The sequence below is a fragment of the Salvelinus fontinalis genome, chromosome 14 (assembly GCF_029448725.1).
Source record: "Salvelinus fontinalis isolate EN_2023a chromosome 14, ASM2944872v1, whole genome shotgun sequence".
Lineage (NCBI taxonomy): Eukaryota > Metazoa > Chordata > Actinopteri > Salmoniformes > Salmonidae > Salvelinus > Salvelinus fontinalis.
Window position 1 is genome coordinate 2069784 of NC_074678.1, and position 24771 is coordinate 2094554.

A 24771-nucleotide genomic window follows, 5' to 3' on the forward strand; every position below is an offset into this window, starting at 1 on the left:
ATCTATGTGATGTAGCTGTATTAGGGTGGATAAACCCAGTGTTTCTTCAAACTGCAATACTCCGGCCGGACACAAGGTGTCGCCCAATTACAGGACACTTCCTTGGATGAGAAGACCTCAGCCACTTGTCAGCTTTCCACGGTACGTAATCGAAGGCATATGTCTCGTTCATTCTAGTGTTAAGCACAGTACATAGTGCAAATACTCGCTACTTGTAGCTTGAAACTGCATGTGATTCTAACACAGAAAAAATATTTGTAACACACCTGGCTTTAAAAACATTTAAAATGATTGCACGGTATAATATTCCTCATATTTTATTTTTGGTGAACTGAACATTCTTCCAGCACTTCATTTCTGAAATCAATATCAAAGGCGAACACAGTGACACATTTAAGACGCACAAGGGCACAAATGTGATACTGATAGTTGACACAGATTCAGAACCATTCATTTTTCAAATACTAAGTGATGTTCCATTGAGAACATGACTGAGGATCATAAGCTAAACCCATTTGACTAGCGAGAACTCAATTCTCAATTTGATTAATTCACTCCTATTCACTCATTTTTTCAGCATCAATACCTATATAAGCATCATTATTTGCTTGTAAAAGTTGCATATTGTATCAAAAGTATACTCACGGCCCTGTTAAGTGTTATGTTTTCAAAATGCATATTGTTGTTTGTGGGTGACCTACTGACCACAGGAGGTTGGTGGCACCTTAATTGGGGAGGACGGGCTCGTGGTAATGACTGGAGCGGAATCAGTGGAACGGTATTAAATACAACAAACACATGGTTTCCATGGTTTCCAGGTGTTTGATGCCATTCCATTCGCTCTGTTCCAGCCATTATTATAGGCCGTCCTCCCCTCAGCAGCCTCCACTGCTACTGACTTTTCCATAACCAACAGTAACAAAGGGCTTTACACACTGCTACAATCACAGGGATCGACAAACGGAAATGGGATAGTGATCGTGTTGAAGTAACTGGACTGTTGCAGTGCTAAGAGTTAAACCAAATAGTTTCAGTAAGTCTTATTGGACGGGAGATCAACCTGACACCGCCTGTCCTGTGGAATACAGGCGAAGGGCATCATTCAGAGGAGGTTGGTGGCACCTTAATTTGGGAGGATGGGCTCTTGGTAATGGATGGAGCGGAATTGGTGGAACGGTATTAAAACACATGGTTTCCATGGTTTCCAGGTGTTTGATGCCATTTCATTTGCTCCGTTACAGACATTACTATGAGCCGTCCTCCCCTCAGCAACCTCCACTGGTGCACACCAGGCTAAAGAGTAAGGGGGTTAATTCAATCCGCGGCGCTGAAGATCTGCGCTGTGGCTCAACTTAAATTGAAAAGGTAATTTCCAATTGAACCGATATACGCAGCGTTTACCATGAAGGCGGCGACGTTGCCTTTCCATTTCTAGAGCGCTGCAGATCATCAGTGCTACAGATTGATTCTATACAGTCTTTAATACACTGTGTTGAAATAACAGTGTTTGTATCAGACACAACGGGATGCTAGTTACACGACAGAGGACTTGCTATGTGGCACTGAAGAATTCTCAGGTTGTAAGCAGTTTTTGGTGGAGCAATATCATTTTCAGAGCTTATATCACTTCTACCTGGAAAACAGGCAAACGATCATAATTGTTTAGCATAGTTTTGGTGAGAAATATAACGCTAGGATTCAGTACAATTCTCCTTCTTAAAAAGGGGTCCAAAACACACATCTGCCCCTGTGTGTTTCCTAGGTAACCTGCAGCCAATAGGAAACATATTTGTTTCCCCATAAAATACACAAGGAGACTTTTGTAAGACAGTCAAACAATGGTCTTTCTCCGGTCCATCAAAGTTGCTACTCTGCATTTTTAGATAAAGCATAAGATAGTTAGCGTGTCTGTTGTAATCATTCTGACGAGGAAGTGCTTTTAAATACTGTATGAATGAAGTGTAGCAGGCTACCTCTCAAAAAGCAGCAGCAGATCGTCATACATAATATTTAACCACCCATGTGCAGAAGTACTGTAAGGAATCAGAAGTTAGTTCTGGGGTTTCTGTCTACCCGTTGGCGTGAGTAGTATAAAGGCTAGATTCAGATCTGCCTGTCGGAGGTGTAACTACGTTGGAGCTGTCGAATCAGCAAGCGGCTCCTGACGTTATACCTATCGTGGACATGGCCATTGGATGTGCCGAGGCAGATTAGTAATAACCCCATGCAGCCCTGTTATAAGTTGGAACACTGGAATGTGTTGTAATCTACACCTCTAAGGCTGATAGAAATCCTCGTTACTTCTGAACCTCCTAATGCAGGGGGGGATTTAAGAACGGGTGTGGTTTTATGACAATGACGACAAGAGCAGCTGCTCACAGATTTGACAGTTCCATATCGCCTAAACAGAAACAATGAAACAGCTATGCAGCAGTTGTCAGTTATCGCCGGTTAGGGCTGGAACTGACTGAATCTGGGCCTAACAAGCAGTCTTCTTGGCTATCAACTTTTCCTGTGTTAGGTGATCCCATCGAATACAGTATTTTTCCCTCTCTGATCAACCCATGTTCTGACATTTCCACGCGGTTGGGCAACTGACAAGCCATCACATGGGACTGAGTTTAGACCTGGGTACCGGTACCACAAAGCAGCAACACACAAAACCAATACCATTCCCAGATTCACCATGACCATCCTCTCCAACTCAGCACCACTTCAGAGCTTCAAAAACAATGTTCCCTCCCACCTGTCTCCAGTCCCAGCCAGGGACCAGTTAATCAGAACAGGACCAGGACCAATACAGTAGACCTCCCCCTTGTTGTCCTCATATACGTCACTCTGTCCGGCCATACCTGCCAGCCCTCCTGTCCTTCCTTTCTGTTGTGGCTCAGACCTAGACCAAAAATGGGCCTGTCTGACCCTGTGTGTGGTGTTCCACCTCCTCAAATCCCACCTCAAACCTGCTCAGACCAGTTTAAACCAGCCCAGACCAGTTCAAACCAGCTCCCTGCACCTTAGGAGACATAGCCTAGCACAACCAGCAATGGTCGGCAGTACACACCACTGTCTGTGTCCGCTTTGACTGGAGTCAATACCACACATCCATCCCCCTCTGGGTTACTTGGTCTTGGCTTTGCTTTCTGGCGTTGCTCCTCCGTTGGATGCGGTGGAGATCTTGGCAGTTTCAGGTCTCTTGGTGGCGGCTTCGGGGCGGGGTTTAGATTTGGGCGGGGACTCAGGCTCCCAGAGGAAGAACTCGTGCAGGAGGGTGTTGACACTCTCGGGACACTCCATCATCACCATGTGACTGCCCTCGTTGATTATCTTCAGGAAGGCCAGCAACAGTATCTGAGCGGAGACAGGGAGGTTAGATTAGGTTCAGGTTTTATGTTTTAAAGCTAGGCTTAGAGTTAGGTTTAAAGTTGGGTTTAAAACTAGGCTCAGAGTTAGGTTTAAAGTTAGGGTTAGAGTTTGCGTTAAGGTTTCCCGCTCACCTCCGCCATGCGTTGATCTTCCTCTATGGGAACAAACTTGTCGTACATGCCGTGCACCAGCAGGATGGGCACTGGGATCTCTGCATGATAAACCTCGTCGCCCTCGGGCCAGTACTGACCACTCATCATGGCACGCAGCACGAAGGAGGACACGTTGAAGGCATTGTTGTCTTTCAACAGCTGCTTCTCCTTCGCACCCTGACGGGCAAACCCAGCCCTGACGAGGAGGCAGAGGAGAGGGAGAGGAGAGAGTGAGTGGAGGAGCATAAGAAATCATACTTGAACAACATACAGTAGGCTGAAAGCTTTTTGTACAGAAGTTTGACTGTATTGAAGTAGGCCTGGGAGCAGAGGAAGCTCCTCAGAGGAGGATGGGGAGGACCATCCTACTTGGTAAATGTCATTTTAAAAAGTTATCCTTTTCAAAGATAAAACTTTACAAAATATATGTCACCAAATAACTGATAAAAACACACTATTTTGCAATGGTCTACAGTAGCCTCAACAGCACTCTGTAGGGTAGCATCATGGTGTAGCCGGAGGACAGCTATTTTCCCTGCTACATTGACTTCAATACAAAACCATGGTTCTCACCCCTATCCATAGACTTACACAGTAATTATAACAACTTTCATCCTCCAACCTACCAGAGCTCATGCATTATGAGCTGACATTTTGTCCATCCAATCAAAGGATCAGAGAATTAATTTGGTACTGAAAGCATAAGCTACAGCTAGCTAGCACTTTGAAAGACAATAGTTGAACAGTTATGAACAAATACATTTTGAGAGAGAGAGATAGTGTTTTTGTATTTTTTATTATTCCTAGTTTACCTTTCGCTTACTTAGCTAGCTAATGCAGCTAATTTAGCCTACTCAACAACCTGACCCAAACACAGTGGAATGCTATTTATGTTAGATAGCTGGCTAAGGCTATCCAACACAAGGTAAGCTTTCTGTTTTATAAAAGTATTGCCACCGGGGTAACTGCTTGCTGTACACTGTACTGCGTGATTGCACACATGGATTGGATTGTGGGTCTACTAACGCATCAGGTCTAGTTTGTTAAAAGGATCCTCCCCTTTTTTTCAATTTTCACCTAAAAAGGACATACCCAAATCTAACTGCCTGTAACTCAGGCCCTGAAGCAAGGATATGCATATTCTTGGGACCATTTGAAAGGAAACACTGAAGTTTGTGGAAATGTGAAAGGAATATAAGAGAATATAACACAATTGATCTGGTAAAAGATCATCTAAAAGAAAAAAAAAATGTATTTTCTATTTTTTTTGTACCATCATTTTTGAAATACAAGAGAAAGGCCATAATGTATTATTCCAGCCCAGCTGCAATTTCGATTTTGGCCACTAGATGGCAGCAGTGTATGTGCAAAGTTTTAGATTGATCCAATGAACCATTGCATTTCTGTTCAAAATGTTGTATCAAGACTGCCCAAATGTGCCTAATTTGTTTATTAATAACTTTTCATGTTCAAAACTGTGCACTCTCCTCAAACAATAGCATGGTATTCTTTCACTGTAATAGCTACTGTAAATTGAACTGAGCAGTTAGATTAACAAGAATTTAAGCTTTCTGCCAATATCAGATATGTCTATGTCCTGGGAAATGTTCTTGTTACTTACAACCTCGTGCTAATCGCATTAGCCAATGTTAGCTCAACCATCCCGTGGAAGGGACACCGATCCCGAAGAAGTTTTAACTATAACGTTAACATGATAAAAAAAATGTAGCGGTTAGCCAGAGCTGCCAAGTCTCATGCATTTGACCCTCTTCACATGCCACACCTCTTATTTACACTACATGACCAAAAGTATATGGACACCTGCTTGTCAAACATCTCATTACATAATCATTAATATGGAGTTGGTCCCCCCTTTGCTGCTATAACACCCTCCACTAGCTGTTGGAATATTGCTGATGAGACGTGCTTCCATTCAGCCTTAACAGCATTAGTGAGGTCAGGCACCGATTTTGGGCGATTAGGCCTGACTCGAAGTCGGCGTTCCAATTCATCCCAAAGGTGTTCGATGGGGTTGAGGTCAGGGCTCTGTGCAGGCCAGTCAAGTTCTTCCACGCCAATCTCAACAAACCATTTCTGTACGGACCTCGCCTTGTGCACGGGGGCATTGTCATGCTGAAACAGGAAAGGGCCTTCCCCAAACTGGTGCCACAAAGTTGGAAGCACAAAATTGTCTAGAATGTCATTGCATTGTACTAAGGGGGCCTAGCCCGAACCATGAAAAACAGCCCCAAACCATTATTCCTCCTCCACTAAATGTTACAGTTGCCACTATACATTCGGGCAGGTAGCGTTCTCCTGGCATCTGCCAAACCCAGAATCATCTGTCGGACTGCCAGATGGTGAAGGGTGATTTATCAATCCAGAGAACGCGTTTCCACTGTTTCAGAGTCCAATGGCTGCGATCTTTACACAACTCCAGCCAAAGCTAGATTGCGCATGGTGATCTTAGGCTTGAGTGCGGCTGTTCGGCGCCATGGAAACAGTTCTCGTGCTGACGTTGCTTCCAGAGGCAGTTTAGAACTCGGTAGTGAGTGTTGCAACCAAGGACAGATTATTTTTTACGCGGTCCTGTTCTGTGAGTTTGTGTGGCCTACCACTTCGCAGCTGAGCCGTTGTTGATCCTAGGAGGTTTCCAATAACAGCACTTACAGTAGATCGAGGCAGCACTTCAGTTAGGCCATTCTACTGCCAATGTTTGTCTATGGAGAATACATGACTGTGTGCTCGATTTTAAAACACCTGTCAGCAACGGGTGTGGCTGAAACAGCTGAATCCACTAATTTGAAGATGTGTCCAAATACTTTTGTATATATAGTTTATCTCCCGCATAGAAAAGTGCTGCTCTCATTTTTCTTATAAGTCAGCGCGTTAACTTTTTAACTGCGCTGCCTCCAAGTTGTTTTGAAATCGGAGCGCCTGAGCCTGCAATGTAACATCCTGAGTGGAACCTGTTTCATGGTCCTGTCTTGTCACAGCACTGTGAACCGCGGCACATTGAATCATAGGATAGGTCTAGTTATGTAAGGAATCATATGATAGGTCTAGTTATGTAAGGAATCATATGATAGGTCTAGTTATGTAAGGAATCATATGATAGGTCTAGTTATGTAAGGAATCATATGATAGGTCTAGTTATGTAGGGAATCATATGATAGGTCTAGTTATGTTGGGAATCATATGATAGGTCTAGTTATGTAGGGAATCATATGATAGGTCTAGTTATGTAGGGAATCATATGATAGGTCTAGTTATGTAGGGAATCATATGATAGGTCTAGTTATGTAAGGAATCATATGATAGGTCTAGTTATGTAAGGAATCATATGATAGGTCTAGTTATGTAAGGAATCATATGATAGGTCTAGTTATGTAAGGAATCAAGTGGATTGGATGCACATATGAAAGAAATGCTCCTTTAAAATGCTGAATGGAGAGAGAACGTTCTCCGCTGAGTTTATAAAACTGTAAAAATAGCAGCACGGTAGCGCTGTTTTCTGTACAATGGTATCAATGAGGCTGCTGTTACTCCCGTCCCGATTGCAGAATGCAGCCCTTTGACAGGATGTACTAAAGTCCATTTAATCATCACTTGCATTGGTCTCCTTGTTTGGTGATTGGTATTTCGACTGTGACAACGAAAAGGCAGCAGACAGACCTACAGTATGTTAAAATCGGGGAAGTTTGGTCGGGTTACCTGATGTGTAATTATGAAATTGATTATGCCAAACAGATTGTGAACCCAAAAGTGTTTCATTCTCGAGGGGGGGGGCAATAAATATTGAAAACATTTGGTTAGGGTCATCTTGTCTAAAGAAGATTTTATTATCTATTTACTTGATTTAGTGTGATCAGTAGAATTCCCATCCTTAATAATGGCCTACAATATATACAATACAATACAAGGTAATTAGTGTGCTTGTCAGCAAGAACATTACTGTTAATCCACTTCTTCCCAATTTTGCCAGTGTACTCACATATTTGAAATCTGATATGCCAACATGTGTCTTTGAAAATGAATTATATGAGGATATGTATTTTAGCAGATATTCATGGGCAGTTTTGAATAAGACATACAAAATATCATTGTTGACATTTCAGTATTGTGCACATGCTAGGCAGAGATGGTAGGGGGACTCACAACTCATAAACACATCACATTTTGATCACAAGATGATGGCAACTAGTAGGCATAAACCACCTGAATATCGATCCATTAGATTTGTCTTGAAGGCTGGGTGATTTTGAGAAATGAATTGTTATAACTAGAACATTTTTAAACATCCAGCACTTGGGAAACAAAGATTGAATTTCTTTTTTTTCTCCACCCTGGTCATAGGCCTAAGACATGTCAAAATACGGAAATGAGCTTTAAAACTAGTGTTTTCCCGGGGTAGGACCCCAGACCTCCGTCTAGGGGTTGTGCCAGGGGTCAATGAAATTCACATAGCAAATCTCACTCCAAGATTTCTTCAAAAGTTGTCAGCCCAGGGTTAGTGGATATGGTATGACGGTTTGGCTTGGAGAGGTTTTTGCGCCTGATCACAGACAACTGTTATATTATGCACTGAAGTCCACAAGCGAAGGGAAAAGGTGAGAGCAGGTGGATGTGATGATGCTGTATGTGGTTGCTAAGAACGTGAACTGTGTGTGATCAGAGGTGCATTCATTCCGCAGATTCATCATTTTTTTATATAATATTTTTGTTTATCCTTTTTTCTCCCCAATTTCGTGGTATCCAATTGGTAATTAGTCTTGTCCCATCACTGCAACTCCCATATGGCATTGCGCCCGGCCTGCCACAGGAGTCGCGATGGGACAAGGACATCCCTGCCAGCCAAACCCTCCCTTAACCCGGATGGCGCTGGGCCAATTGTCCGCTGCCCCATGGGTCTCCTGGTCACGGCCGGCTGCGACAGAGCCTGGACTGGAACCAGGATCTCTAGTAGCACAGCTAGCACTGCGATGCAGTGCCTTAGACCACTGAGACAGAGCCTGGACTGGAACCAGGATCTCTAATGGCACAGCTAGCACTGCGATGCGATGCAGTGCCTTAGACCACTGTGCCACTGGGGAGGCCATTCCGCAGATTCTGTAGCAAAAAAAATATTGAAAAGGAACGAAATAGGGAGGGACCTAACTGAATAATTTTATTTGCAAATCATTTTGCAACTGTTTGGACTAAAGATTACACCCCAGATCAGCTAGATGAAGGCAAAAGTGTGTCACTGTCTGTCACCTTAATTGCTCCAATTTGTCTCTCGACCTGTGCACCTACATTATAAACTTTCATTTGTATCCTAGGTTGTAGCAACCTCATGATGTGTATAGGGCAAAAAGTATCATGTAGCATTGAGCCGGGTGAATGGAATGAGAATGACTGGGAGGGAAGGCACAGGCACACTGTTTGTTACTTGAGGAAGCTCCAGGCCAGGCAGGGGGACAGGCAGTGCAGCACACAGGTGGGTAGGTTGAAGATGGAACAGAGGCTGGGCTCCAGCGCTGTGGGACCTCCTCCGTTTATCATCACTACCTTGTGGACCTGGTCTGGGTACTCATGGGCCAGGAACGTACAGAACGACACACTACAGACAGAGAGAGAGAGGAAAGAGAAAGGGTAATCAGATATCATTCTGGGAGATCAAAAGACAGAGGTTCATTATGTAGCGTTCATTATGTGGCGGTTCATTACGTGGCGGTTCATTATGTGGCGGTTCATTACGTGGCGGTTCATTATGTGGCGGTTCATTATGTGGCGGTTCATTATGTGGCCGTTTATTATGTGGCCGTTTATTATGTGGCCGTTTATTATGTGGCCGTTCATTATGTGGCGGTTCATTATGTACCGGTTCATTATGTGGCGGTTCATTATGTGGCGGTTCATTACGTGGCGGTTCATTACGTGGCGGTTCATTACGTGGCGGTTCATTACGTAGCATTCATTACGTGGTGGTTCATTACGTGGCGGTTCATTACGTGGCGTTCATGATGTGGCGTTCATGATGTAGCGTTCATTATGTGGCGGTTCATTATGTAGCGTTCATGATGTGGCGTTCATGATGTGGCGTTCATGATGTGGCGTTCATGATGTGGCGTTCATGATGTGGCCGTTCATTATGTGGCCGTTCATTATGTGGCCGTTCATTATGTGGCGTTCATGATGTGGCGTTCATGATGTGGCGTTCATGATGTGGCGTTCATGATGTAGCGTTCATGATGTGGCGTTCATGATGTAGCGTTCATGATGTAGCGTTCATTATGTGGCGTTCATGATGTGGCGGTTCATGATGTGGCCGTTCATTATGTAGCGTTCATGATGTAGCGTTCATGATGTGGCGTTCATGATGTGGCGTTCATGATGTGGCGTTCATGATGTAGCGTTCATGATGTGGCGTTCATGATGTAGCGTTCATGATGTGGCGTTCATGATGTAGCGTTCATGATGTAGCGTTCATGATGTAGCGTTCATTATGTGGCGTTCATTATGTGGCGTTCATTATGTAGCGTTCCTTATGTAGTGTCTGTAGCTAACACACTTCAGTCTTCTCACCCATAGGAGTGTCCAATGAGGATGTTCCTCTTCCGTGCATATCTCTTAAAGATGGCCCTCATGTCCTCAGCCAGGGCGTAGAACGTGTACGCTGCCGCGATCTGAGGTGCAGAGCTCGCCCCGTGACCCGCCAGGTCAGGCGCGATGACCTCATAGCCCAGACGGGAGAAGAAGTCCAGCTGGCTGCCCCAGATGTCGAGGGAACCGCCCACGCCGTGCACGAAGAACACTGCCACATCTGCGTGCGTCCCCTTACACGACGTGATCTTCCTCTCGCTGTCAATCACCACTGTGCGCTTGGGCTTCCGCCGCCGCTTCCGGGGCTGCTGGGTCAGATCTGGAGCTGATCCGAGGGTCGGGGATGGAGATGTCGCCGCTCCCCCTGTTCCAATCACTGACCCTGTCTTGTCCGCTTTGGGGTCAGAGGTGACAGTTGGATTGGACGATGGGTCTGCGAGCTCCACCTCCACGGTACAGTTGGGTTGTGTGTCTCCGTTCTGAGCGTGTAACAGCTCCTGTCTCGCCTCGTTGCCCAGGTCCTCTATCAGTAGCTGTCCATTACGGTACACTGTGATCTTCCTCTTACGGTGGACGCTTCCCCCCGGACCCCTGGGCTCGTCCACCACCTCCCGCTCCGGGATGATGTGTCGGACCCTCAAGACACGACCAGGTTTGACCTCCACGAACTCGTAGCCGTCGGCGGCTTCCGAGGTTTCTATGGGAACCACGACGTTGGCCGACTTCCCTGTCAGGCAGCAGAGGAGGCCGTCCATTAAGGTGGTCAACATGGCTGCCCTTGGAGGGAAACACACACCGACACACGCATGCACAGACACACACACAGACAAAAACACACACATAAACATCTATTGCATATGACTCATGTGGGTAATAATAATAAAAATGTCTGCTGTTTTACTACACACACACACACACATATGCTCACAAACCCACTCACAGCATGCACACACAAACACAGGGCAGTAAGATAATCCCTATTCTAAAGCCTTCAGAGGCAAGGTTAGTATAAGTACCACAGAATAATGAACACAATATCTCAGCGATGGAAGAGTGACTACATAGACACGTCGGTGTCAATCTTCCTTCAGACGTGGCTTATTATAGGCTCTTATATGAAGCTTCTTCCTCTAGCAAGGCCTTATGGGTATTCATATAAAAAGGTACAGTAGTAGCCCATGGCTGAGTTAAAGCCGGCTACAGTGTGACAATGGGTACACTCTGTGTCTTCCAGAATCATTTTCGGGCTGTTAGAATCGGATTATGGAAAATGTTTTTTGGGGAGTGGGAATACTCTGAATGAAGCGAAGATTACATGCACGTCACGTACACGTCGGTATTTTCACCCAACTTTTAACCTAAATCCAATGACATGGTGAAATTATTTGTAGATTTCAAGTTGAATTCACGTTAGTTGACAACTCAACCAAATGTGAATCCAAACTAGACGTCTATGCCCAGTGGGTATGCTCTTTGTGCAAATACAGACCGTTCAACCTCAGCCCTACTGGTTACTGTGGTTGGATAAGGAGGATTATAGTAAAACATTTCGCATATCATTCCTCTCCTCTCTTTTTCCCTCTCTTTTTTGCATACTTCCACTTCCCACACAGTGCTGTGTGTTTTGTGATATCTGCAGGCCTTGATGTCTGACACATCAGGTTTGAACATCCTAAATCCGGGAGAAGGTTTGCCTTGCTAGCAAACGTGTCCCTGGCCTTGACTACTGTGGTGTTGCCCTCCGTTTTCTCTCAGTGTATGTTCGGAAAGGCCAGAACATAAACACCTGTACTGTGTTTAAGACGTAATAAATTATTATATACACGAGTACATATATAATAGCTTATTATATATCACAGACCATACACCTTACTGTTAATAAGTAGTCATGTCCACATTTTGTTGTGTTACAGCCTGAATTCAAAATGGATTAAATAGATTTTTTTTCTCAATTGTTGCACATTTATTGAAATAAAATACATAAATATCTAATTTACATAAATATTCACACTCCTGAGTCAATACTTTGTAGAAGCAGTGATTACAGATGCGAGTCTTTCTGGGTAAGTCTCTAAGAGCTTCCATACCTGGATCGTCTGGTGTGGAATTTGCCCACTATCTGCCCACTATATTCTAAATTCTTCAAGCTCTGTCAAATTGGTTGTTGATCAATGCTAGACAACAATTTTCAGGTCTTGCCATGGATGTTCTAGTAGATTTAAGTCAAAACTGTAACTCGGCCACTCAGGAACATTCACTGTCATCTTGGTAAGCAACTCCAGTGTAGATTTGGCCTTGTGTTTTAGGTTTTTGTCCTTCATCTCTCACTGTCTAGTGGAAAGCAGAATGAAACAGGTTTTCCTCTAGGATTCTGCCTATGCTTAGCTCCATTCCGTTTATTTTTTATCCTGAAAAACTACCCAGTCCTTACCAATTACAAGCACACCCATAACATGATGCAGCCACCACAATGCTTGAAAATATGGAGAGTGGTACTAAGTAATGTGTTGTATTGGATTTGCCCCAAACATAACGCTTTGTATTCAGGACAAAAGGTTAATTGCGTTGCCAATTTTTTTTGCAGTATGACTTTAGTGCCTTGTTTGTAAACAGGATGCATGTTTTGGAATATTTTTATTCCGTACAGGCTTCCTTCTTTTCAGTCTGTCAATTAGGTTAGTATTGTGGAGTAACTACAATGTTGTTGATCCATCCTCAGTTTTCTCCTACCACTGTCACACCCTGATCTGTTTCACCTGTCTTTGTGCTTGTCTCCACCCCTCCTTCCAGGTGTCGCCCGTCTTCCCCAGTGTACTTATACCAGTGTTTTCTGTTTGTCTGTTGCCAGTTCATCTTGTTTGTCAAGATTACCAGCGTTTGTCCTGTCAGCTCCTGTCTTTTCCCAGACTCTCTTTTTCTCTCCCTCCTGGTTTTTGACTCCTGCCTCTGCTGATGCTGAAACCACCCGCCGACCACTTTGCCTGCCCCTGAGCCTGCCTGCCGTGCTGTACCTTTGCCTCTGTTGCTGTAATAAACATTGTTACTTCGACACGGTCTGCATCTGGGTCTTACCTTATCCTGATAACCACAACCATTAAACTGTTTTAAAGTCACCATTGGCCTCATGGTGAAATCACTGCGCGGTTTCCTTCCTAACGGGCAACTGAGTTAAGAAGGATGCCTGTATCTTTGCATTGACTGGGTGTATTGATACACCATCCAAAGTGTAAATAATAACTTCACCATGCTCAAAGGGATATTCAATGTCTGCTTTTTATTTTATTTTACCCATATTCTACCAATAGGTGTCCTTCTTTGTGAGGCATTGGAAAACCTCCCTGGTCTGGTTGAATCTGTATTTGAAATTCACTGGTCGACTGAGGGACCTTATAGATCATTGTATGTGTGGGGTTCAGAGAGGAGGTAGTCATTAAAAAATCATGTTAAACTCTATTATTGCACACAAAGTGAATCCATGCAACTTATTATTGTATGTTTGTTTATTCCATGAGTAACTCTGTGTTGTTGTATGTGTCGAACTGCTTTGCTTTATCTTGGCCAGGTCGCAGTTGCAAATGAGAACTTGTTCTTAACTAGTCTACCTGGTTAAATAAAGAAAAAATTGTGACTTTTTTACTACTGAACGCATTTATTCTTGCCATAACAAAGGGGTTGAATAGTTATTAACTCAAGACATTACAGCTTTTACTTTGAATTATTTTGTTAAAATTTCAAAAAACATCCTTCCACTTTGACATCCTGAAGTATTGTGTATAGGCCAATGATTATTATTTTTTTGTTTCAATGTAATCCATGTTCAAATCAGACTTTAACACCCCCCCCCCCCCCCCCAAGAATACTTTCTGAAGGCACTGTAGATTAACATAGCGTCCTCCTGCCTATAAGACTGTCTTTAAACCACACCTCCTTTTCCTAGCAGTCTCCCTCAGTGTTCATACTAACTGGCGATAGAGATACTAACTGGCGATAGAGATACTAACTGGCGATAGAGATACTAACTGGCGATAGAGATACTAACTGGCGATAGAGATACTAACTGGCGATAGAGATACTAACTGGCGATAGAGATACTATGACTTTAATATTATTCAGAATTCCAGTGGTGCCTGAGACCCCCTCAGATATGTCTCGTCACAAAACTCTAAATGACAAATCACTCTTACATTAATCTCACAAACTGCAACTGTGGGCTGTTTTGTGGTTTGGCACACAATTATTTTCTTTTTTTTTCAAATCACTCCTACTCTGTGGATCTGTTCCCGATTTAATTCATTTTGCTGATGTTGACATCATTCACGTGGTCTTATCTGAATAATACGATTACAGCAACGAGTGTTCAGAGAAATTGCCGCCCACTGTCTTGGCCAATAATTCTGTTATTTATAATGTACCCAGCATAACATGCATGAAACTGGCCACAAATAGCAAAAATCACACATTCTTATTGTACACATTCAAATCACCCCACTGTCTACCCACTGAGGAACAAGAGCAAACGCTTTTTGGCAACTCCAGACAATTTCCTTCCGAGTCAGCAATTGGGTCAAAATCTCAGTTTGGTCTATCAGTGATATGCTTATGTTGTCACCCCTACAAATTGGCCAGTAATATCTGCAAGGCTAGCAGTAGCAACACACAGCATTCCTGCCAATGGCGTAGTTAAGACAGTGTTGCATAAGCTCAGACCAAAGGGTAGTCATCCCTGCGTAGGGATTGGTGCCCACGAAAGCCCATACATCATCAGATGGATTAGAAGTCACTATGGCCTCAGAGTGTTGACAGTCTCAGGCCTGCTAAGGGTCAACAGACATGAACAACAATCCCTCTCCTTCTAACAGGTGTGACTTCAGGCTTTCCTTCTGTTCGGCAAGATACATTGTATTTCTGTACAGCAACGTTGGCATTCTTGATATCAAGGTGTTGATAGCATCCTCAGAAGTTGGATCTGTCGTGTTCAAGTGCTATTTGGAACTTAGAAATTTCCGACTTGCTAAATGGTTGTAGTTATAGACGTGCCGCGTTCAACCAGTTAGCAAGTGGCAAATTTCTGAGTTTCCTAGTTCTGACTGGCACGTGAACGTGGCAGCATACTCAGAAGTTGGATCTATCAACACCTTGTTATCAAGGATGCCACTTTTCCTGTACAGAAACACCATGCATCTAGAACAGAAGCAGGCCTGTGTAGGAGCATACTTCCTTTAGTAGCTGGGGAAGAACCAGCCTTTCAACGCTCGTCACCACTAAAAGGTTAAAGCTACAGGGCAGTAGTCATTGTTGCATCAGGGGTTGCTCTTTCTAGGTGCTGGGCTTATGGTGGACGATTTCCATATCATTGGGATGGAATGTTCTGCCAGAGAGCGGTTAAAGAGCTCACAGAAAACACCTGCCAGTTGTTTATGGCACACATCCTTTTTTTAATTTCACCTTTACTTAACCAGGTAGGCCAGTTGAGAACAAGTTCTCATTTACAACTGCGACCTGGCCAAGATAAAGCAAAGCAGTGCAACAACACAGAGTTACACATTAAGTAGGTGAACGCTGACGTTGTCTGACCCGGGTGCTTTTCGTTGTTGTCTGACCCGGGTGCTTTTCGTTGTTGTCTGACCTGGGTGCTTTTCGTTGTTGTCTGACCCGGGTGCTTTTCGTTGTTTTGTCCTTTTAAACATAGCTTCACCATCTTTTGGTTGGAGCTGAACACTTGTGTGAGACATGTTAGAGAGGTCAGAGATCAGCTTTTCCCTTTCAATTGTAAAGTCATGTTGGTCAAATCTACAATAAAAACTGTTAAGATTCTCTGCAGGTCAACACAGTCTTTTCTGGGGGGGAGAAGGGGAGAGTTTGGGTGTTATTAAGGGCTGCCAGTGTTTTCACACCCCTCGAAGCATCTTTACCTTCCTGAAAGAGCCTTTCCTTCTTCTCCTTGTACACTCTTGTAGCCTGTTTCATCTGCATTTTTAATTTGGATTGAATTAGTTTACCCTCAACCTTGTTGCCAGTGGTAAATGCTATATTATTTTCATTTAAAGTTGTTTTCAGGTCCTTTGTGGTCCAGGGTTTGTTGTTAGAAAATAAGTGAACCGTTTTGGAAGGAACAATCATCTCACAGAAATGAATACAGCTTCAGTGGCTTCCTCAAGGCTCGCTCCCTCTGAACACACTCCTGCCTGCAGAGTCAAAGAGGCCCGCCGGCAGAGTCAAAGCGGCCCGTCGGCAGAGTCAAAGCGGCCCGCCGGCAGAGTCAAAGCGGCCCGCCGGCAGAGTCAAAGCGGCCCGCCGGCAGAGTCAAAGCGGCCCGCCGGCAGAGTCAAAGCGGCCCGTCGGCAGAGTCAAAGCGGCCCGTCGGCAGAGTCAAAGCGGCCCGTCGGCAGAGTCAAAGCGGCCCGCCGGCAGAGTCAAAGCGGCCCTGTAAGGTCTCACTGGTATCATTATCCCATTTTCTGACCACTTTCTTAACCACACCTTGTAGTTTGGTGCAATAGACTGGTATTAAATAAGATGCTCAAATCTGGTGTTCAGGCTGTAAATTCATGTATATCGTAAGCAATAGGTTCTGTACTAAACCAGAGGCGAGGCCAAGTTGACCAACCAAGAGAGAAGTCTATTTGGTACTAAAAACACACAAATTTCTAAATGCTGCTGAGAATTTGTTCCTTGTCCTCCAATGGACTGGTGTCAGCTGGAGGGTCCAATCAATACAAAGCAACACTTCACTTGACCTATCGCTGGTTGACATCTTCAAAACAATCTATAGGATAGGAGCTTTGTCTTGGAAACAAATCATCCAAAAAAAGTAGGTCATAAAACCAATCAAATACAGTTGGTGTGACATTAAACACAAAAGACACCCTAAAGGTAGTCTGGAACATTATATTAATGACTATGTATTTATCATCTAGTTATATAATTATTATAAAAAATTACATTAAATATTTAACATCCAAGCTTATTTTGAAAATCTCAACCAGGAATGTACAATATTATCTCAGGAAATATCATGCAATAGGGGTGTGCAAAGAACTATTTTTTGCCTTTACTACTATTCAATTTTCTAGGACTCCATTCCATAGAATGGAGAACAACCGAGCGTGCGCAGACTGCGGACTGCGTGAATGGGAAACTGAACGAGCGTCTGATGCGACAAATACACAGCGAATGCCAGCATGCTTATCAGCTTTTGTTCACCAGTTTGCAAGATACATTAGATCAGCCATGGCACTTTACACACGTCATATCACATCCCATTTTGGTATTTGATTTATGCTAATTCAATTCTGAGAATGTGTTACGCAATTGGTTTAGCAGATCTGCCAATTTCAACGGTGCGTGTTCCTTTTTAATCTTCTGTTAACACAACATGCCATCATAATCATACAGCAAGCTTCATACCCATACATTCCTGTTTCTCAAAAACGAAGAATCTTACCTTATATTTGTCGACGTCCACAGGGGTACAATTATTAGACAATACGCTTCTTTCTCTTATACTGCGTCTTCGAAACAGGAGCTCTATAATCTGTTGCAGCCAATCCAATAAACTAATCTAATTTGAGTCTGCAGCACTGTTCTCAACATTCTCACCCGCTAGTTTACATGGCTACTGCAATTTAAAAGAAAGGCGCGTTTATCAATTCCATTGCATCTTGAACGTGCCCGTGGACGCATAGTAGACGCGCACGCCAGGTGTCTACATGTGCAAGATTTTATCTATAAAGCGCACAGTTCACGCTTGTCCAACTGATCCATACCCTCGTCCTGTATCCGCATTATGGAGCTGCCCCCTACCGCTTGATTGACGTGAAAGAGAACCAGCTCTAGACACAACAGTGCCACCACCAGCCGACCAATAACATGTAGCCCCCGTTGATACTAACGAGAGAAAATCTTTAATACATATTGGAATATGCAGCATACTTTGCGACCAGAACTCTTCCAAAATATACCTCTGCAAGACGCATATAATTAAGTGTAGGTCTAACATCAATTTCTAGGTCACATTCTCCCTACAGCGCTGCACTGTGAATGAACCAACCCAGCTGTCTCCATGGAGATGGCACCCTATACATGATACATTGGGAACAATGTGTGACACTTTGTTCACCTCCTAGATGACACACAACTGATACAGGGGTAAACAGTCCCTGATAAACAGTCCCTTAAAAGTACAATTTCAGTAAAAACTGCTTAGCTGTTTCCATTTACACTGGAACACATTTGAAATTGTAACTGATAGAGCCAATAAATCCCATTGGTTTCCAAACAAGTGTATAGGGAAAATGTTACATGTTTCCATAATCATAATACCGCCCATCTTCCTCTCTCCTCATCCTCCTCTAGCTGGCAACTGTGGCTGATGCAGTTGCTATTGGGTTTGTTGCTAAGGAACAGTTACCAGGGGATCCAGGTGCCAAAAAGGCAAGACCAGGCAGACTTCCATAAACCAGCAGTCACTCAGAGACAGAAGTATGATGCCCTGGTAACGGCCAATTCAGAGCCATGTTTCACACATAGGCCTACCACAGAAATGATCACAGACTGAGCAGCTACATAAGTCTCAAATAAAGTGTATACATTTGCTGCAATTGCATGTTATAGGCCCTACATCAATTTATTTAAACGGTATTATGGGATAGCTGTATACCATGTTTATTAACCTACATGTGTAATTAAAAGTAGGATTTCCCATGGCCTTTACACAATAGCAGTGAAGCAGAGTGCCAATAGAGAGCGGTTACTTACAAAGCAAACCCATGTCTCATTAAGGTCCAGTATCTTTGCACTAGTGAGAAAGAACTGGACGGGTTAAAGCACATTCCATATATACGTTAGAATAGATCAATGAGAGAAAGGAATCGACTGGATGCATCACTCCCATTCTTCCCTGCTATTATCTGTCAACCTATCGCAAGTTTTTGGGTGGGGAAAAAAAAAATGATTGACAGCTTTCTGTCCAATTACGATACGATATATCGTGGTCTTAGATCACATGGGATAGGTTAATAGCCAATGGTTATGCTAGGGTTGTAGCTGTATGCAGCGTTTATGCTACCATCATGCTAAAGAGTTAGCCACGAAGCAAAGCAGTTTACATGTATTTATGGCCATGAGCCTCACTTTACTTTATGCGGTGTGTTTAATGATTATAGGTGGTGTAATTGGACCCAAGACTGTTTACAACAGCGTGATTCCAATAACAACTGAATGTGGAGGATTTCATAAACGTTGGCTAGGCTTGAGAGCAACTAGTTAGCTAACTATCCAGCTAACGACTGTTAGCTCGCCAAAACAGTTAGCTTTGGCTAGATAACGTTACCTGCCATATTATCCATCCATCTGCAAGATATCAGTCGGCGTCTCGTCGTGGGACACTAAAAAGGGAAAACCATGGATAAGGTAGCTAACTTAACGGCAAAACATTTTGTGAAGAGAAGGCAGGCAGCTAGCTTGACAACTTAGTTATGGCAGCTTGGCTAGTTAGCTTAATGCTAGCTAATGTCATGCATGGTCTTATCATGTGGCTGTTCATCTGAGTTGTTTAATCGTATGATCTCAATTAGTTATCTAGCTTGCTATCTGTCTTCTTGGTAACATTCATGTTTCCATTGAATACTTGGCTAGCTTGTATCTTAGCTAGCCAAAAAGAATAGCCAGAAAGAATCCACCAAACAGACAGACAGGGAACGCCCAGTGTCAGCCACCCATGGCATCAACCCCCCGTTTCGAGCAGGGCAGGGGTGTACCCCACCCATGTCATGGTGACTTGGAGGACACGTATTCCAGAACGTTAGTGTTTTTTGCTTCTCACTTTGTCTAGTTTAAACCAAACGCTGTCAAATGGGATATAGAGCATCCTTCATATTTAGCTAGAGGTCAACCTAGACATCCTGCAGGGCAAGAGGCTTGGTCACCCCTGAGCTACAGGATGGAAGATGCTCTGCAAAATTGTCTGTTTGGGTTCAGCCTACACCTTTTCCCATACAACACAAACCGAATACTTTTCTCTTTCCAAAGGCGGATTTCTTAAAGGGTCTCCCAGTTTACAACAAGAGCAACTTCAGTCGGTTCCATGCAGACTCTGTGTGTAAAGCATCGGTGAGTGCCGACTATTAGAACATTTTCCATGTAAAAGTGAAAGAGATGAGCATAAGTCTTGCTCCATCTGAATCTCTATGAATTACTGTTTACAGAACCGAAGACCGTCCGTGTACCTCCCGACACGTGAGTACCCCTCAGAACAGAGTAAGTACCTCCATTCTTAGTCGAGAGGACAGACTTCATGGACATTTTATTTATTTAGCTTTTCTTGGGAAAAATATACTGCTAGAAATAGAACTATGGTTTTGAGAGGGGGGGGTGAAATCTGAGTTTTAAAATTCTCTTTTACTTACCAGTTATTGTCACAGAGAAAACCAATATCCTCCTGCGCTACCTTCATCATCACTGGGACAAAAAGGTGAGGTTGATGGGAGGGTTACTGAATAGATAGATGCTATCCAGGTGTGAATGTAAGGTGTCGTGCAGCAACAGTTGTAACCTGTCACAGACCAGGGCACTGGGAAGCATGCTCACTCTTAAACGGAACATCAACTTTGTGGAGCAGGTTGTCAATCAGGGTGTCCATGCTTTCAGTTTAGTGAGTGACAGTACTATATTTTCCCTCTCTGTTGAACAGAACGCAGCGAAGAAGAGGGAACAGGAGCAAGGAGAGGGAGGGAGTCCAGCACCTCCACGCAAAATCGCGAGGACAGATAGCCAAGAGATGAACGAGGACTCTTAGGAGTGTGTGTGTACGGATGCGTGCATCTGTGGAGGAAGCACACGGACAGGCCCACCATGACAGACATGAAGACTAACAATCTGAGAAAGAGTCCGCCCTGGTTTGGGAAAGACAAAACATTTTTTTTCTTTTTTTTGTTACCTTTTGCAAAAAGCTTCCTGTCAGATCCAGTGTTGTTTTCAGCTTCACTGCCCAGCCTTGGCCTCATGGGGGCACTGCAACACCTTTCCACAGTTTGCTTCTGCAGACCCAAGTATACATTGTGATTGTGAACTGCTGCCTGCCACAACCCGGCCACCACAACAGGGGAAGAAACTACCTCCCAGACTTGTGTTAATGTTCAATATGCATTATCTCCCATGATTCTGTTCTGAATTTGTGTGTGTTTGAAGTTTGTGCTGGCTTGTTTTACCGTACATTTTAGGACTGAGTTCTTTAATCTATTGCCTCCTACTGGTCAATAGGGATAACATGACAAGTGACTCAACAGCTTACTAGCTTAGTTTGAATGTTTGCAGCTTTCTGGCAATGTATGCTGTTTAAAAGGGTATTATAGAATGGCAAGACAAATTGTTTTAGTCACCAGGTGTTGACTACTCACTTTCCCAGAATTGTGTGGAATTTGTTTACACTGTAATCGATGTACCCATTATGTATGTTTGTAAAGATCTCACCTTACCAGCACAACCAAGTGATAGCAGAGGTAGAGCAAAGAATAGAAGCCTATGTCAATATGAGGGGTGGCGAGAGAATGTTGTATTCAGTATGAAGACCTGTGTAAATACTATAGCCAGTGGCAGCTGTTAGATATTAAGATCTAGGCTTTATATTTCTCTAAAGAAAATGACATTGCATCTGACTTTTGTCAAATAAATCTATATGTGGCTACATGGCTATAATAAGTATTTTGTGTAAATGTTGAGAAGCACTGATACCTGATGGTTGTGATCTTGCCTTGCATGTCTGTTTTTGACAACTTCCTGGGGGGGGTTGTGTGGAGAAGAGGATACAGGGATATGTACCACGGGAGGTTGGTGGCACCTTAATTGGGGAGGATGGGCTCTTGGTAATGGCTGGAATGGAATCAGTGGAATGGTATAAGTACATAAAACACATGATTTCTATTTGTTTGATACCATTCCATTTGCTCCGTTCCGGGCATTATTATAAGCCGTCCTCCCCTCAGCAGTCTCCTGTGGTATATAAGTAACAGACCACTGCCATGGAATGCATGAACAGAAAGGTGCAGTCGCCATCCTGCCTTGTTCCAGAGATTCAGCTTGTACTGGTGTTGTACTACTGTACAATACTACACTGAATTCTGGAGTTTATTCAGAATGCTGCAGATAGAAATGTAATGAAAAGAGCTGACATGAGTAGTATCTGCTCTATATTATACATTTCCTTGCACTTTTATGTAGGACCCTTCTGAACAGGCCCAAGATCTTTGTTAGTGTTTACGCTGCCCAACAAAGTCACGGCAAGTCTATTTTTCCCTCAGCTCCAGATGCTGCAATCGATGTGAGTTTCCTACTGTACCTGCCATTGAAGCGTAAAGACATGCTGTACTCTTCTGCTAGACTAGACTAGACTGTTCTGACTATCCACTCTATGCTTCTGCTAGACTAGACTGTTCTGACTATCCACTCTATGCTTCTGCTAGACTAGACTGTTCTGACTATCCACTCTATGCTTCTGCTAGACTAGACTGTTCTGACTATCCACTCTATGCTTCTGCTAGACTAGACTGTTCTGACTATCCACTCTATGCTTCTGCTAGACTAGACTGTTCTGACTATCCACTCTATGCTTCTGCTAGACTAGACTGTTCTGACTATCCACTCTATGCTTCTGCTAGACTAGACTGTTCTGAATATCCACTCTATGCTTCTGCTAGACTAGACTGTTCTGACTATCCACTCTATGCTTCTGCTAGACTAGACTGTTCTGACTATCCACTCTATGCTTCTGCTAGACTAGACTGTTCTGAATATCCACTCTATGCTTCTGCTAAACTAGACTGTTCTGAATATCCACTCTATGCTTCTGCTAGACTAGACTGTTCTGAATATCCACTCTATGCTTCTGCTAGACTAGACTGTTCTAACTATCCACTCTATGCTTCTGCTAGACTAGACTGTTCTGAATATCCACTCTATGCTTCTGCTAGACTAGACTGTTCTGAATATCCACTCTATGCCTCACCCTGTTTTATTGTATATTAGGTAAAACCTATTTTCAGCTTCGCTCCAATAAAAGCAGTGATTAAAAAGTAATGTCCGTTGTCATGTTATTGAAACAATGTAAATTGTAAATTTGTTTCACACTTTTATATTGTGTGTGTGTAAACAATAATAACACATTTCAATTTAAAATTGTTTTATTATCTATATTTCAGATCTTACAAAAATATGACAAAATAAATTAAAAGAAATAAATAATCCCATTTCTCAGTATCATATTTTTCTTGAAAAGAAAACTTGTTTTTTTTGTACAGTGGTACATTGGAAGAGCACATGATGTCTGGTCAGTTAGTGAGGCTGTTATGGAGATGTTTTATTTAGTTAGGACGGCATAAAGGGAAGGGTTCTACATACTGCTAGTAGGTGTACAGAACATCTCACCTCATCCACTGTTTACTGTTCAGTTCAACGATGAGGCTACCCCTCCCCCGTCAGGCTATCCCATCAAACCAATACTGTAAAGTAACACTGCTTTAGAGACTGGATTTAGACAACTGTCCCAAACAATGTTTCATTAACAAAATTCCCTCTGCTCTCGTTTCACAAGCATTCTAAGCATTCGTAACTAAGCAGTGCAGTGATAGAACATCAAAAGGTCAAGTCGTTCGGAGCACTTCCTTACAGTTTGAAATTACACAGTTCCATTGATACTGACATGAGCCGCTTCTCTACTTCAAAGTAGCTCTGTCTGATAAAACCGTCCCATAAGGATTAACGTGTCTAGTGAGACCAAAGTCATGCACCATGATGGCCGCTGACCCAACAAAGGCTGCATCTCAACAGTCTTACTAACACGGTCTTAGCTCTTTGTCTCCTTTCCTTCATCTGCACTGATCTGAAAAAGGAAGGACAGGTCAAAGCAAGATGTTAGTTGCCTGCTGGGAATTTGCTTTCACATGTTCAGTTCTTTTTGATCAGAGATGGGGAAATAGAGGAAGCCACTCAGAACTATTAAGTTGTTAGCCTGTATCAAAGGTGAAACAAACACAGAAACCAAGCCAGTGTCTTCCAGAGGCACAGCAGGCAGGTGTACCATGGATGATTGTTACTGACAATGGCCTACGACAGATCATCTATTCAAACACTAGTCTGACAGCATCTGCTTCACAGCTACAGTAAATGAGAAATGTCTCAATCGTGTCTCTCATCCGTGGCCTAGTTATTTGGCATTATTCACAAATTAATGATGATGATGACGATATTAACCAAATGTTTTCCTTATAATGACTTAATTGGCTGTAGAGGGAGGAGGAAACGTGAGGATGAGATCAAACGTCACTCACTCCCACACAAACTGCTATTTCTCCTTCCTTATTGCCTTGAAGTGTCTTTTCAGCTCAAATCCCATGTAACTACTACTGCTACCACAACTAGTTCAGTCAGAGCTGTAGCTACCATAACTAGTTCAATCAGTCAGAGCTGTAACTACCACAACTAGTTCAGTCAGAGCTGTAGCTACCACAACTAGTTCAGTCAGTCAGAGCTGTAACTACCACAACTAGTTCAATCAGTCAGAGCTGTAACTACCACAACTAGTTCAATCAGTCAGAGCTGTAACTACCACAACTAGTTAAGTCAGTCAGAGCTGTAATAACCACAAGTAGTTAAGTCAGTCAGAGCTCAATACTTATTG

The 24771-nt window shown here is 43.2% G+C and overlaps 2 protein-coding genes across 2 annotated transcripts; one reads left to right on the top strand and one right to left on the bottom strand.

Moving 5' to 3' along the window:
* Window positions 1-3025: 3025 nt before the first annotated feature.
* Window positions 3026-18958, bottom strand: abhd8b (abhydrolase domain containing 8b). Its single transcript, XM_055943730.1, has 5 exons — window positions 18858-18958; window positions 10083-10877; window positions 8947-9117; window positions 3495-3711; window positions 3026-3348 (listed from the first exon to the last, which is right to left on the bottom strand). The coding sequence occupies exons 1-5, from the start codon at window positions 18929-18931 to the stop codon at window positions 3118-3120; spliced, it is 1488 nt and encodes a 495-aa protein (XP_055799705.1). The 5' UTR covers window positions 18932-18958; the 3' UTR covers window positions 3026-3117.
* A 163-nt stretch (window positions 18959-19121) lies between these two features.
* On the top strand, window positions 19122-23171 carry dda1 (DET1 and DDB1 associated 1). The gene is made up of 5 exons (XM_055943731.1): window positions 19122-19511; window positions 20130-20210; window positions 20306-20357; window positions 20510-20571; window positions 20791-23171. Exons 1-5 carry the CDS (start codon window positions 19503-19505, stop codon window positions 20893-20895), a joined length of 309 nt encoding a protein of 102 aa, XP_055799706.1. The 5' UTR covers window positions 19122-19502; the 3' UTR covers window positions 20896-23171.
* The last annotated feature ends 1600 nt before the right edge of the window (window positions 23172-24771 follow it).